The sequence below is a fragment of the Mercenaria mercenaria genome, chromosome 8 (assembly GCF_021730395.1).
Source record: "Mercenaria mercenaria strain notata chromosome 8, MADL_Memer_1, whole genome shotgun sequence".
Lineage (NCBI taxonomy): Eukaryota > Metazoa > Mollusca > Bivalvia > Venerida > Veneridae > Mercenaria > Mercenaria mercenaria.
In genome coordinates, this window is record NC_069368.1 from 19,174,667 (window position 1) to 19,190,313 (window position 15,647).

Below are 15,647 nucleotides of genomic sequence, written 5' to 3' on the forward strand. Positions count from 1 at the left end.
GAGACTCAGAGAGTGATGCAACTTTTCCTTAACTTTGATAAGTTTTAACAATTCTCTTACGACACTCCCTTTTTCTACATTTAGAACAATAATTGCTGTTTAATTTTCTATTCAGCTGATTTTGAAAACAATAACTGCTTTAAAATAACTGTAGAGAAGCCTCAAGTGCCATTTATAATTTTTCTAAATGAAATCGCTTCATAAGAGACTTTTTTTGTTCACAACATTTTATTGTAATGTCATTATCACCACGTAGTATAAAGATGACATCATTTCTTCATATCATGTTAATACTTCTGTTACACCCTGAGGAGAACTTAACAGCTGAAATCTTAGTTTAACACAAATTTTCCTAGTTGTTTTTTTTTGTGTGTGTGTGTGTGTGACAGCTATCATTCAATTTATATTGGTGTCAAGTACCAGTAAATTTCATAGAGCTTGTTTTACAAAAAGACATGAATGGAAAGTTTGCAGAAAAAGAGAAAATTTCCACATACATATACTAGGAAATAATACAAGAGCCAAATAAACCATTTTGACATCCATCCTAAGAAAGTGGCCGAGAAAATCACAATATACAGTGAGGTTAAGATTCCACTACTGTATGTACATGTTTATTTATCATACCAGTAACTTCAATAAGCGTCTGAGGCTGGATTTTCAGAATGCTGAATATTTTTTACCAGACTGAATAGACTTGTTAACCCTTATCATGCAAATCAAGACCATGTCCATTAATTCCATGTGTAGATCGTCACACGATTTATTCCAGTGGTCTCCCCTTTCAGCAGAGACCTCAGCCACCAGAATTCTAATCAATCTATTTTTAGTATGATTTTATATTTAGATAATGACACTATCTGAAGTATTTTCCGGATAAATACCAAAAATATGTCCAATGTAGGTGCAAACATAAAATCAAAATATAATTTGAAAATATGAACATTTGAATTTCCTTGCAACAAATGCGATTTTTCATTGTCCTAAATACTCACAGTAAATGTAACTGCTGGAGAAAGGAATTGCAGTATGGAGTTTGAATTAATTCATCAAACAAACTGTGAAACCATGGGATTTTATGGAAACAAACATTTCTTGCAAAATGGCTATTTCGCGAGGACATGAATTCTTGGATTTGAAATTTTACAGATAATGTAGATGGAAAAATCTGTTGAATCATTTGCGATTTAATTCTGTGGATTGGTGCAACAACATCAAAATCCACAAAAATTAAACCCCCATGAATATCAGTAAGTTTACAGTAGAGAGATTTACTAGGTGTACACACAGACTTAATGAAATCTAAACCTTCCTATCAATTCCATGAAGTGCATTTAAATGGAACATTCATACTCTTAAGTAATCATTTGCAAGCTGTTAAACAAAGCTGAAGGATGTGTATTAAGTTACCGATACCATGCTTAACTACAGTCAAATATTCAAATATAGATTCATGTATATCATTCATGTCTTTTCTTCCATAACCTACAGAAATTCTATTTTCGTATTTTATTTTACATATTTTAAAGCCAGAAAATGTTTATTTAATGCGCATCACATTTCTGCATTTAATAATGTGAGATCATGCATCACATTTCTTCATTTCTTTACAATATCCTTCAGCCTTATTTATCCTTTCACCCCTATACATAGTTAATGGACTCTTCAATCTCCATTTTTCTGAGATTCTTTTATGGTCCAACATTATGGGTTATAGGGGTAGCAAGATTAACAAGCTTGAATCCCTCGGTACCGCTAACATCTAAACATGATGAACTTGCAGCTATACATATTCCCTTCTGCTGCCATCATTTTCTTTTCGCTAAAAATATTTGACGTGGGAAATTTCAAATCATGAAACATTCAACTTTTTTTCTCTTATGAACATGATCTGAAGATTATCGAATCACAACACATTCAAACACGTAGAAAGATCTCAATTTCCAAACTTCATTTTTGCTTTTAAATTCCAATTTTACATATTTGCAACATGAGAATGATAATTTAGCAGAAAAATTCAATGGTGGCATGAATCACGATCAGGATTCCTCGTTCCCGGAATCGTCGTCGTCATCGTAATACATATCATCGTCATCATCATCATCGTCAGCATAATCGTCATCATAAAAATCAACATCGTTTATAGGTTCATTTTTTGGTGCAGTTGAAACACAATATTCTTGCAAAGTTAGTGGTACTTTAACACCATCTTTGTCTGCATCTTCCTTTGTTCCTAGCACCTGTTTCCTGTAACAGATAATTGAAAAAAGAAAATTACCTTTTCCGAATTCCTTGTAATTCTATAAAAACTTTTATACTTCAAGATCATCCAATTTCATATATAGGCATAAAATTCTGTTATCTCAACAAAAACAGCTATTTTATGAAGATATAATTCATCACTCTATAGATAACAAGGGTGCCATAGTCACAAAATACGCCCGCTGAGAGCTTGTTAGAAGAAAAGTTTTTGTTACAGAACTGCACGTATGATTCAAATATCATGACAGTAGGTTGACATTTGACCTATTGACCTTGACCTAAAATGAGTGTCATGGGTGACCTGCATATTAAGTTATAGGTAGAAGCATTCATCAACCCACTTAACAGGCTGAACTTGGTCTGCACTGGTCGCAAAGGCAGAATCACTTGCCACTAGCAGGCTAAAGATTAAAAGGTTTTCTACTTTGTAGCTCTGGGGAGCCAAGCGGAACCATTTTAACAATGTTGAGAGAGGTCTATACAAGGATATTACAGACCAAGTTTGGTGAAATTCCATCAACTGGTTCATTCTACATATCATATTTGATGTAATTCAGTATTTTCAAAGGAGATGCTGAAGAAAGAAATGTTGATGCAGGATGACTGACAATGCCAGACCAACCACCTATACTAAAAGCTCTGCCTGAACTAAGTTCAATAAAAGCTAAAAAAGAGTGCACAACAAACCGTATTATAGTTTCATATTCTTTATCTTTGCCTCTAGAGTCCTTCCATTTTCTATACATGACTGAGGCATCTACATTGGCAGGTGAGAATGTATTCGGCTCGTTCAGGAGAGATATGATACTGAGCAATATTGTTCTACAATGTAACATAAACATCACATTAAAATGGTCTGTCAATGATCTTTCAAAGTAAAATACTGGGATTAAACAGAGCAACCGAGATTTCAAACATTAAACAGGTACATGTATGGCAATGATTTGTATCATTTAATTCTGTTGGTTCGGTATTTTCTCCAGATCTTAATATGCTTTTGATGTGTCAAAATCCAGCTTACTGGATTTTAATGAATAATATTCATACCCACGTTTAAAAACATGTAAAATCTAAACAGTTCAAAACCATGTGCATTTATACTTAGCAAAGGCGGATCTAGAGGGCGTGCACTATGCACATGCCCCATCTAAATTTCTAGCAGGCATACATTTTATAGCCTTAATCTGAATAACCAATCATTCAAGAAATAAAATGTTTAAATCCCTTCACTCGGAAAATATGATAGCAATACTGAAGAGGCGGGACAACATGACAGTCAAAATTAAATCAAGTTGCTTTTTTCAATTTACATATTTCAATGATGATACTGGGTCAAATATCTAGGTGCTGTTTGTCAAATATACATCAGTTTGAATAACTTATGGTGTATATGCGAATGATTTTTCTGTTGGGCATTACTACAGAAAGTGCTAGAAATTCTGCACACTCTCTAAACCAAAATATTGGATCAGTCCCTGCATAGTGAGCCACTTGATATTCTGGTAGTTACTGTACACTTTTTAGCAGTCTATCGTGTAGGGACTTCTTACATGTAAATGAACTGACACCTCAACCTTGAAACAATGCTGTTTTCTCTCAACTCGAAATTGCTAAAGAAACCTAGGCGTCATGAGAACATCAGGCGAAACAAATGTGGCAGAGCTGGCACAGGTTGTGTTATCATAGGGCGAAGCTTTTCGAATTCCCAAAGACAGACCAAGATAGAGACTGGTTGTCGCTGCTTTATATCCCGCTAGGGGTAAATAATAAGTAATTAAGTTACTGTTAGTAAAGAAATGTAGTAAAATACAAAAATGCAGGAATACAGGCACTGGATTACAGCATGTTATATCATGTGTCATATTGACTTATATCTAAACATTATTTGCCTAATCCATGTTTCAGTCAATCTGAAATTCATATCTATTACCAAGTCTCATATTTCCAAGTTCAATACATACTGATGTAAGCATTTCCTATCTGAATTTATTAATTCAAAAATAGATTTGTAAAACAAAAAGACAACATGTGGGCCTACCAAATTACATGTACTGACCTAACATTTTGCGTAGGATTCCATCTTTCAGACGGTTCCTCCCCGCTCTGTGGGTCGTCGATTGGTGGGTGAAGTATAGATATGCACACATCCCCATTCTGTGGAACGAAGCATAGTTACAATGCAATGAATAAATGAGGAGATTGTTTTAGTTTCTACACAATGTATTTAAATTTTACACAATTTAAATTTATTTTCACTTCAGTAAAACTACCCATCAAAGACCAAAGCTTTTGCATAGCAACAACAATTTAATGACAGACCTCAATCATTTTTTTTAAACACCTATTTTGAACTAATTACCTGTGTTTATGCAAGCTAAAATAATGGCTAATAATGCACATATAAAACAGCTTAAAAACCTACTAGGCATTACTCAGTTATTCAACATATGCATTTATTATGCAATTTTAAACAGCACATGTACTTAAAATCCGGTATAAATGAATTGAAATCATGTTTTATTTATACCTGATTAAGTACAAGTCTTAGTGTATGAAGCTTTTCCCTTTTTTGTATAGTGCTAGAGAACTTACATTATTACAAAAATAGTACATGTATATACATTTTTATCCCATAAAACAAATTTGCAACTGCCTTATTATAAATATAAATCAAAACAGTCCAGTAATCACATGACATATCCTTTGGTGTCCGCTAAAACATATTAGCAACTGTGTAAATAGAAAACAAAACATTACATATATAATTTCAGGTATGTTTCCTTTCAACCTGGTCACAAAAGTGAACAAAAACTAATTGGAAAGGTATTGGTTCTTTACGTACATTTATTTGAAGCAACATATTGATTTTAAAGCTGGCAAGTTTTTGAATAAACAAAGTCTTCTCAGAACATTGACTTTCATTATCCAGCAAAAAAGATTTTAATTTTGTCAGTGTTCATCAATTTGAAAACAATTCAAATATCTTACAAGCGAAATATTGATAGAACTTCTAAGTGTGGTATCAAATGAATATAATGCACATTTTACAAAATCACTGGATTTGAAGAAACTATTCTATGTTTCAGATGGCTTGACTTACATATACTAAATAGCACACATTTACATCATTGTAAAATTTAATTATTAGTATTCACTGTATATTTATATATATAATGAAATCAATATTATCTCTTTGACTTTCCTCTGAAATACTAGGAATATTCAACAGTGAGTGTGTCAGTACTTACTTCATATACATTTGGATGCCACATCTTTGTAAGGAATTTCACACTCGGCGGAGAGTAAGGATAATCTGATGGGAATTTCATCAATGCCTGAAAACAAATTTTATATCTAGACTACAATATATCATTACACAAAACCAGGCAATACTGATGTGGTTTTTTGGGGTTTTTTTTGTTCAGTGAGAGGGAGTGTTGTTAAGCTTTTTAGTCACAGTGACACAAAAACAACCACATGGCAGCTTTCCCCTCTAAACAATAATTCTGGCACAGGGAGGCCCTTCAGTAAAACTGTTGTTCTTTTGCAAGCCAGCTGGGTAGCTTTCCCCCGTGACGACCTGAGCAGGACTTGAACCCACAGAAGTGAGGGGCAAGTGGTTTTGAAGTCAGCAGACTTAGCTATTTTGTCACAATTCTGATTCACAAGTTCTAAATCTGGATTACAGAAGACCCTGAATAAGAAGTTATTTGCCCCTTAACAAGGTGAATCTTCGTGGGACTGGGAGGTTCAACAATAACTGCGACAGTAATAAGATACAGTGAACTTGAAAACCACATCATTAAAATATCTGACCCCAGTAATATTGACCTTCGAGTCACCTGAACCTAAAACTAGAACTATCTACCAATGAACAAGGTCAATCCAATGTGATGTTTGACGACACGAGAGACAGTACTTGGGTATTTGTATTGAAACTGTGCTATAAAACTTAAACCTGAATGCAGTGATATAGTGAAGGGATCAATTGTAATGTGATAGTACTAAATAAATAATAGTTGTCTATTACTACCCTTTAAGTTCTTTACAATTATGTACAATACAACAATATTGTTTTATATCTAAAGAGAAATCAGTGAAAAACTTTGTTACAGAAAAGGTGGACTACATGTAGATTATAGAATTACTTGTGAAATGTATTTCAAAACAGGATTTTTTTCTTTCTATAGCAAGGGCTGGTTTCCCCTCAGAAAATTTCTTTCAACTCACAGTTGTCCCCTTAAGTTCACTTTACATCACCAGGGGTGGCGAAATCTTGTCCCTTTTTGTCAATTGCTATTTTGTACTTGTCCCTATGATAGTTATATAATAAATTCTGGTCAAATTTCACTTGTCCGTACAAGCTTTGGGACAACCTGGGCAATACGGACAATTGACTTTGCCGCCCCTGCATCACTATTTATATTCCCCTTTGCCCAAACACTTCAAGTAAACAGTAAAACCGTTTCCCCAAATGACAGACGGCAGCCCCTTCCCCTCTTTGTCAAAACATCCTGTCAAATAAAAGCTTCTGAAAACAAAATCATGCAAATTTTTCCTAGAAAGCATTTTACCTCGAATAACTTGTTACAAACACTTTTCAATCCTGAATAAACAAGTAATTCTCATGCGTTTCTGTAACATATATAAAGACTGTTAGTAATTAAGTTCCATAGCTTTCATTTAAATATAGCATTAATTTCCTGATACCTAAAATTTATTTTTTGTCGTACAATCTGGAGGACAGTGCCTTCAATACTCAAGACACAGGATATATTGTAAGTCTTTTCTAATTTTAATATTCTATCAATTCATATTTCATAAATGACATAATGAATTAAAATACAGCAGTAGCTACTAAGGGGAAAACAGGGGATGATTTCAAAGCAATTGCTTTCATTTTTATTCCGTGGTTTTAAATATTGCAGGTGACTGTCTATAATTGTTTAACCCTGAGAAAAACATTATCACAAAATCGATAAATCTATTTTTATCATTACAATAATAAGCAATTTGTGTGCTGTAATAGCAGGGCCTCCTCTGCTGCCAATGTAGCCAAAAGCTACAAATTTATAGAAATGGCTACAGATTTTTATTAAAATGAGTCCAAATTTCAGCAATTTAGCGTCAATTTGGCAGTTTCTCTCAAAAAGGCGTTGCAACTTTCTGAGGTCCAGTGGCAGTGGAGGCCCTGAATAAATCTAGAAGCTTTTATGAAATTTGTGTTTCTCTCAGAACTTAAGAAAATATTAAAATACTTTTCTTTTTTTATTTTAAACTTGGATTGTGCTCATAAATTTTTGAATTGGTTTTCCGTCTTGCATAAGTAATGGTGAATAATGAAAATCACTGTTCATATTTCGTACATCTAACCTGAGTGAGAGATACAAGTACTTACAAAAAAAAAATATTTACAGAATAAAATGTAAATTTATAACAAACATCATGACAAATTATCATAGATTTTCTCATAATCGCCTATAATACTGTACATAACAGCACTTGTATATTGATTACAGGACCTAAATATTCTCTGGATCTAGAGATATGGTAAGGGATCTAGCCATTTCCTAATTATGTGGTCATTTCCTGAAATTGAAAATGATACAAACAAAGAAAACAAAGGAAGTTTTGTAAGTTTTATCATAAAATCATTATTTCAAGCGGATGTTTTTGACTTAAATCATTCAAACATAAAAATATTATCAAACCTTAAAGTATCCACCCTCGTAGAGAGTACTAGGAGGGCCAAAAATTGCCACTTCCCACTCGAACAAATTCTCATCGTCAACCAGTTTCACACGAAAGCCTTCGACGGGCTCACTCACAATTTTCTTCAGTTCAAGCTGTAGAGCCTTCACGGCTCCGCTTGTGGGACTTTGCGCCATCTGTTACAATCTATATTTACTATTTTTGATATGATTGCCTACGTAAAAAGCCAAGTTGTACTGCTGTTTGGCTTCAATCACAGACGACTTTCCCTTTTGTTTCTATCGCAGCGCAGTAATGGCGATTATGACGTCACAGACGGCAATGATAGTCGTAAACAAAAACAAATAAAATTTTGTGAATTTAATTGGCATATTACTAGACCAGTGAGTTTTCAATTTTGAAGAGACAAATGGAACTAAATATTTCATTTATTTTGAATCAACTTAAAAGCACACTCCTATTGCTAACGACATCTACCCAATGTCGTTTGCACTTCCGGGATTGATGATAATGAAGAAAAAAAGAGTAAACACATTCAATTAATGATATTTGAGGATGGCAGCCTCTAATTTAAATGCGGAAGAAGAAAAGGTACATCAAATAATGATATACAATTTTTTTAGTCTATTTTTTAAGAAGATGTTTAAAAAAAATCAAATACCTAGAGTTGTCTTTGTAGGCAGGAAGTGCCTGTGGGAATTCCAGACAGTTTCACCAACAAGACTTTTCCTCCCCAAAACATTTCACCCCCAAGACATTTCCTCCCAAGTCTTGGGAGGAACAGTGTTGGGGGTGAAACGTCTGACACCCGCCTGTGGCTGGGCTGCGGTTTTCCATTAGACATGTTAGACTAAAGACAAAATGTCATACGCAAGAGAGAGTGTTTATCAGAAATCATACTTGATTTAATACAGATCAAAGCTTTTGTTAGCTTATTATTTATGCATGTGTATGTCAGAAAATTGGAAATGGTTTAGGGTCCAGTTACTGTACTTCTACTCTTGACCAGGAATCTGTAGCATGACCAGGAATCTGTAGCAATTCGGTAATCAATATACTATTATACAGTTGATTGGTTAGTTCCGGATCATAGGGGTTCCGGATCACAGCACTGTTTACACTTAATGACTTACATGACGAAGATAATCATTTAGTTCTTAGCATGAATTTTTGTTTCAATAAGAGAAATAACATACCAAAATTGTCATCTTTATAAGAAGATACGACTTTGTTGCGTTGAGGTGACGAATTATAAGTTTTACAGATTGCTGGAATGCGAAGAAAATTCATATTTTTTCAATCCATGTGATCCGGAACTCACACAACAGGGACGCGACACAATCAAGAAACCATTTTAAAGCAAGAAAATATTTTTACCTTTCCAGCTTGCCAATGTGTAATGATTTGGTCGGATGAGAGAAATTAATTATTATTTCACAGGTGTCCCAGTGCATTTTTGTTTTATTCTAAAATGTGGTGATATAAAATGCAAAAGGATTTTCCTTTCTCCCTGTGCAAAAATGTGATTTAAAAAATATATTTCCGAAGCTCAATAACAAATAACTGTTAGAAAAATATCTTTTAAATGATGTAAGATTCTTTCCTTTATTTCACTCTGCTTGTAAATATCAGAAGGCAAAGTCAGTTCTGTTTTGTCATGATAATCACCTACCCACCAACCTTCCTGCATGCATGCTGAATAATTTATGTGTGAATTATATATTAAAATGTTAGAAGAATTACAAACATGACTTTAATGAGAAGTAAGCAAAATGGAAGACTGAGATACCAGTAGGATGGAAATATGGAATAATGGTCAGGAATAGCATGAGTAGAGAAAGAATTGTAATTGAAAATAACTTTTATTTTCATTGCAGCTTTTAAATACTTTCACGGAGAAAGTAAATGCTTACCGTCAACATGAACATCAGCCTCCATTGCCGAGAAATACAGCAATCAAGTTCCTCATGGCAAGAAAGTTTGATTATCACCGTGCAGTGGAACTATATTTATCTCATGAGGTAACTTCATTAAGATCTGTTTACAAGACAGTCTCTAATCTTAGGGTAGTCAATACTGAATAACAGTTGGTAATTTCTTTTACGATTTTGTTGATGCTTTAATAGTGACTGATAACGGTTTGTGTGTTTTTATGCTTCTGGTGTTGAAGACCCGGGAGGCATAGAACTGTTCATCTGTTCGTCTGTCACAGTTTCTGTGTACTCAACTCCTTCATTTTCCATCTAGTTGAAACAGCATCAACACAAAGTCCATATGCACATAATGCCATTTTATAAGGATTTTCATGTCTGTTAATTTATTCTCTGGAAAGTGGCCGAGTTTTGGACTTCCGAATATTACATAAATGTACAATTACATCAGAACACTGTGTACCCAACTCATGCTACAGAAGTGGACATTCACATACATGTATTAAATAGGAACTTTGATGACCAATTATTTCTTGTGGAGTTATGGTGCTGTTGTGGGCTTCATTTATTATTCCAAATATCAAAGATTCAAACTTTTTCAGGGGGAATGTTATTAAACATCATCCTTGTTTTCTCATACTTTAAATCTGTTCAGTTCTTACTTCAGGTTTTAGGAATAATAGATTCCAGCTACTGTCAAAAATAGGAATTTCTTATGCTGAAAAGACTACTTTTATTAATTATGTTGAAGCGAAATTCTTCAAAAATATATTAGAAAAGTTCATTTCATTGTCCTGAATCACATACAGTCAAAGTATATCTTATCATCTAGTACTTAAAACCCTAGATCTTACTGATTTTGTAGGGATGATTTTTTCATCCTGTTGATTCAATCAGGAAGTAAGTTGTTTCAGACAGTAGTGGATATTCTGTCCGGCACACTTGGCCAGTATCCTTATCTCCTCAGAAATGAAGTGGTCATTTCCTACCTTCCTTACAGCTCTTCCATTATTACTCATTTCATTGAGTATAATTTCCACAAACTTTATTCAGTATATTCTCCTTATAAAGGGAAGGAAATGTTACTTGATTCATGTGTTTATTAACCTTTACCCTGCTAAATTTCTATAATAAACTTGTCCATCTTTCTATTTGGACAGTACCATTAACTGTTAAAGGGGATGCTTAACAAAAAGATACTGACTGAATGTTGAACAGTGCAGATCATGATTAGACTGCATGGATCTGCAGGCTAATCTTGATCTACACTGGTTGCAAAGGCAGAGTCAGTTGTGTCCAGCATGAGAAGGATTATAGTATACTAGAAATTAGCATGATTTTTCTTCCCTGAGTTAAGATGCACATGAATTTAACCAGAACACTTAGAATTTCATTTGAAAGATGAACTGTGGTATATCAAATGATTAACCACAAGAATGCCTTGATTATTTACTTACTAACATGCTCAAAAGAAAAATATGCTGAGCTATATTAAACTGTGTAATATTAACCCTTACCCTGCTATTTTTAGCTCACCTGTCACAAAGTGACAAGGTGAGCTTTTGTGATCGCGCGGTGTCCGTCGTCTGTGCGTGCGTGCGTCCGTCCGTAAACTTTTGCTTGTGACCACTCTAGAGGTCACATTTTTCATGGGATCTTTATGAAAGTTGGTCAGAATGTTCATCTTGATGATATCTAGGTCAGGTTCAAAACTGGGTCACGTGCCGTCAAAAACTAGGTCAGTAAGTCTAAAAATAGAAAAACCTTGTGACCTCTCTAGAGGCCATATATTTCACAAGATCTTCATGAAAATTGGTCAGAATGTTCACCTTGATGATATCTAGGTCAAGTTCGAAACTGGGTCACGTGCCTTCAAAAACTAGGTCAGTAGGTCTAAAAATAGAAAAACCTTGTGACCTCTCTAGAGGCCATATATTTCATAAGATCTTCATGTAAATTGGTCAGAACGTTCATCTTGATGATATCTAGGTCAAGTTCGAAACTGGGTCACGTGCCGTCAAAAACTAGGTCAGTAGGTCAAATAATAGAAAAACCTTGTGACCTCTCTAGAGGCCATATATTTCATAAGATCTTCATGTAATTTGGTCAGAACGTTCACCTTGATGATATCTAGGTCAAGTTCGAAGCTGGGTCACGTGCGGTCAAAAACTAGGTCAGTAGGTCTAAAAATAGAAAAACCTTGTGACCTCTTTAGAGGCCATATATTTCATGAGATCTTCATGAAAATTGGTCAGAATGTTCACCTTGATGATATCTAGGTCAAGTTTGAAAGTGGGTCACGTGCCGTCAAAAACTAGGTCAGTAGGTCAAATAATATAGAAACCTTGTGACCTCTCTAGAGGCCATATTTTTTATGGGAACTTTATGAAAGTTGGTCTGAATGTTTATCTTGATGATATCTAGGTCAAGTTCGAAAGTGGGTCACATGCCTTCAAAAACTAGGTCAGTAGGTCAAAATATAGAAAAACCTTGTGACCTCTCTAAAGGCCATATTTTTCATGGGATCTGTATGAAAATTGGTCTGAATGTTCATCTTGTTGATATCTAGGTCAAGTCTGAAACAAGGTCATGTGCGGTCAAAAACTAGGTCAGTAGGTCTAAAAATAGAAAAACCTTGTTACCTCTCTAGAGGCCATACTTGTGAATGGATCTCCATAAAAATTGGTCAGAATGTTCACCTTGATGATATCTTGGTCAAATTTGAAACTGGGTCACGTGCCTTAAAAAACTAGGTCAGTAGGTCAAATAATAGAAAAACCTTGTGACCTCTCTAGAGGCCATACTTTTCATGGGATCTGTATGAAAGTTGGTCTGAATGTTCATCTTGATGATATCTAGGTCAAGTTTGAAACTGGGTCAACTGCGATCAAAAACTAGGTCAGTAGGTCTAAAATTATTAAAATCTTTTGACTTCTCTAGAGGCCATATTTTTCAATGGATCTTCATGAAAATTGATCTGAATGTTAACCTTGATGATATCTAGGTCAGTTTCGAAACTGGGTCAACTGCGGTCAAAAACTAGGCCAGTAGGTATAAAAATAGAAAAACCTTGTGACCTCTCTAGAGGCCATATATTTCATGAGATCTTCATGAAAATTGGTCAGAATGTTCACCTTGATGATATCTAGGTCAAGTTTGAAAGTGGGTCACGTGCGGTCAAAAACTAGGTCAGTAGGTCAAATAATATAGAAACCTTGTGACCTCTCTAGAGGCCATATTTTTTATGGGATCTTTATGAAAGTTGGTCTGAATGTTTATCTTGATGATATCTAGGTCAAGTTCGAAAGTGGGTCACATGCCTTCAAAAACTAGGTCAGTAGGTCAAAATATAGAAAAACCTTGTGACCTCTCTAAAGGCCATATTTTTCATGGGATCTGTATGAAAATTGGTCTGAATGTTCATCTTGATGATATCTAGGTCAAGTCTGAAACAAGGTCATGTGCGGTCAAAAACTAGGTCAGTAGGTCTAAAAATAGAAAAACCTTGTTACCTCTCTAGAGGCCATACTTGTGAATGGATCTCCATAAAAATTGGTCAGAATGTTCACCTTGATGATATCTTGGTCAAATTTGAAACTGGGTCACGTGCCTTAAAAAACTAGGTCAGTAGGTCAAATAATAGAAAAACCTTGTGACCTCTCTAGAGGCCATACTTTTCATGGGATCTGTATGAAAGTTGGTCTGAATGTTCATCTTGATGATATCTAGGTCAAGTTTGAAACTGGGTCAACTGCGATCAAAAACTAGGTCAGTAGGTCTAAAATTATTAAAATCTTTTGACTTCTTTAGAGGCCATATTTTTCAATGGATCTTCATGAAAATTGATCTGAATGTTAACCTTGATGATATCTAGGTCAGTTTCGAAACTGGGTCAACTGCGGTCAAAAACTAGGCCAGTAGGTATAAAAATAGAAAAACCTTGTGACCTCTCTAGAGGCCATATTTTTCATGAGATCTTCATGAAAATTAGTGAGAATGTTCACCTTGATGATATCTAGATAAAGTTCAAAACAGGGTCACGTACCTTCGAAAACTAGGTCAATAGGTCAAATAATAGAAAAACCTTGTGACCTCTCTAGAGACCATATTTTTCAGTGGATCTTCATGAAAATTTGTCAGAATTTTTATCTTGATAATATCTAGGTCAAGTTCAAAACTGGGTCACGTGAGCTCAAAAACTAGGTCACTATGTCAAATAATAGAAAAAACGACGTCATACTCAAAACTGGGTCATGTGGGAAGAGGTGAGCGATTCAGGACCATCATGGTCCTCTTGTTCTATAATGGACTGGTCCATCTTTCAATTTGAACAGTACCACTTATTATTCAAAGGGGCTTTCACTGAAAATTTACTGACTGAATAGCGAACAGTGCAGACCATGATCAGACTGCACAGATGTGCAGGCTGATCTTGGTCTGCACTGGTCACAAAGGCAGAATCATCTGCCGCCAGCAGGCTAAGGGTTAATGAACCAAAACTCAAGCAGTATTTTGAGTGAATTTTTTATGTTGTAGTGGGGTTTTCCCACTAGTCCGTCAATCAAAGTTACTGTTAATTGTAGACTTCCAATGTTTAAGTGGCAAATGAATCAAGACTTAAAAGAATCTGTAATATTGTTTCTGTTGATGTTGTTGGGATATGAATTCTCAGATTTCCACATATAAATGTATCACGATTAAAGAATTGGAACTTTGCTTACTAGTATATGCTGAGATTTAACTCTTATCATGCTGGACACAATTGATTAGAACTGCCTTTGTGACCAGTGTAGATCATGATCAGCCTGCACATCCATGCAGTCTGATCATGATCTACACTGTTCGCCATTCAGTCAGTCTCTCTTTTTTTAGCACCTCTTTTAACAGTTAATGGTACTGTCCAAACTGAAAGATGGGCAAGTTCATTATAGAAATTTAGCAGGGTAAGGGTTAATTTTGTGGATTGATCAATTTGATGTTACCACATAAGTCTCAAAGATTAGTCTCCCTTCAGTATGAATGATTTCATAAAACACAGGTTTTCAGAACCAGATATGAAAATATTCAGCTATGCATAATGCTTCTTTCTATATACCGTATGATATAGGAAAGTACTATACTACAAGTACCAATGACATCCTAGTACATGTCTGAATTGAAATTTCCGCTGCAGCAAAATGTAAATAAAACGTGGAAATAATTTTCATACTCATTCTCAGAAGAAAATTCATGAACTAGTCCAGTTCAATACACATGGTGTATGTACCATTTTACCAAACTAAGTGGGGTCAGGGTGGGGGTGGGAGGGGGGGGGGGGGGATGAGAATACAAAAAAAAAAATATGTATGAATCATTCAAAAACTTGTCATAAAAGCTATACTTTTATGGGATTTGAAGCACATGATGAATACAAATTTATAGGTTTGATTTTTGTTTGATATTGGACCTGCATTTTCTTTTGATTTATTATAGGATATGCGAGCTAAGGAGGGATTAACAGAGACTGACTTCAATGATCTAAATCTGCAGAAGGAATTAAGCACAGGAAAATTTACTGTTTTGGTAAGTCACTCAGATAACTAAGCCTCAAACACGTTTGAATGAATTTTGTTTCAAGGAAGGTACAAATACATTTTAATTGTAATTTCAGTGGTACATTGTACTGAAAATCTTAACTAGAATCACTTTTAACCCACCCCCACCCCCTTCACCTCTCCTCATTTGTAACAAGAGTTTTAACTA

The 15,647-nt window shown here is 34.8% G+C and overlaps 2 protein-coding genes across 2 annotated transcripts in view; one reads left to right on the top strand and one right to left on the bottom strand.

Moving 5' to 3' along the window:
• Positions 1 to 356: 356 nt before the first annotated feature.
• On the bottom strand, positions 357 to 8,277 carry LOC123522927 (ubiquitin-conjugating enzyme E2 R2-like). The gene is made up of 5 exons (XM_045300460.2): positions 7,974 to 8,277; positions 5,511 to 5,597; positions 4,319 to 4,416; positions 2,950 to 3,084; positions 357 to 2,247 (listed from the first exon to the last, which is right to left on the bottom strand). The coding sequence occupies exons 1-5, from the start codon at positions 8,148 to 8,150 to the stop codon at positions 2,040 to 2,042; spliced, it is 705 nt and encodes a 234-aa protein (XP_045156395.1). The 5' UTR covers positions 8,151 to 8,277; the 3' UTR covers positions 357 to 2,039.
• Positions 8,278 to 8,425: 148 nt separating this feature from the next.
• Positions 8,426 to 15,647, top strand: part of LOC123522926 (tyrosine-protein phosphatase non-receptor type 9-like) — a 45,196-nt gene continuing 37,974 nt past the window's right edge. Inside the window, exons 1-3 of the mRNA XM_053549486.1 lie at positions 8,426 to 8,565; positions 9,852 to 9,995; positions 15,378 to 15,467. Coding sequence (XP_053405461.1) covers positions 8,530 to 8,565; positions 9,852 to 9,995; positions 15,378 to 15,467 — 270 coding nt within the window. The 5' untranslated portion in view covers positions 8,426 to 8,529. The remainder of the gene's footprint in view (positions 8,566 to 9,851; positions 9,996 to 15,377; positions 15,468 to 15,647) is intronic.

What these genes read in the sequence shown, in the direction of transcription:
- LOC123522927 (XM_045300460.2), bottom strand. Translation starts at nt 8,150, where the DNA reads ATGGCGCAAAGTCCCACAAGCGGAGCCGTGAAGGCTCTACAGCTTGAA. An exon ending in ACGAGGGTGGATACTTTAAG is followed by an intron (nt 5,598 to 7,973) that starts GTTTGATAATAT and finishes ATTTGTTTTCAG; the next exon opens with GCATTGATGAAATTCCCATC. An exon ending in GGCATCCAAATGTATATGAA is followed by an intron (nt 4,417 to 5,510) that starts GTAAGTACTGAC and finishes TTCGTTCCACAG; the next exon opens with AATGGGGATGTGTGCATATC.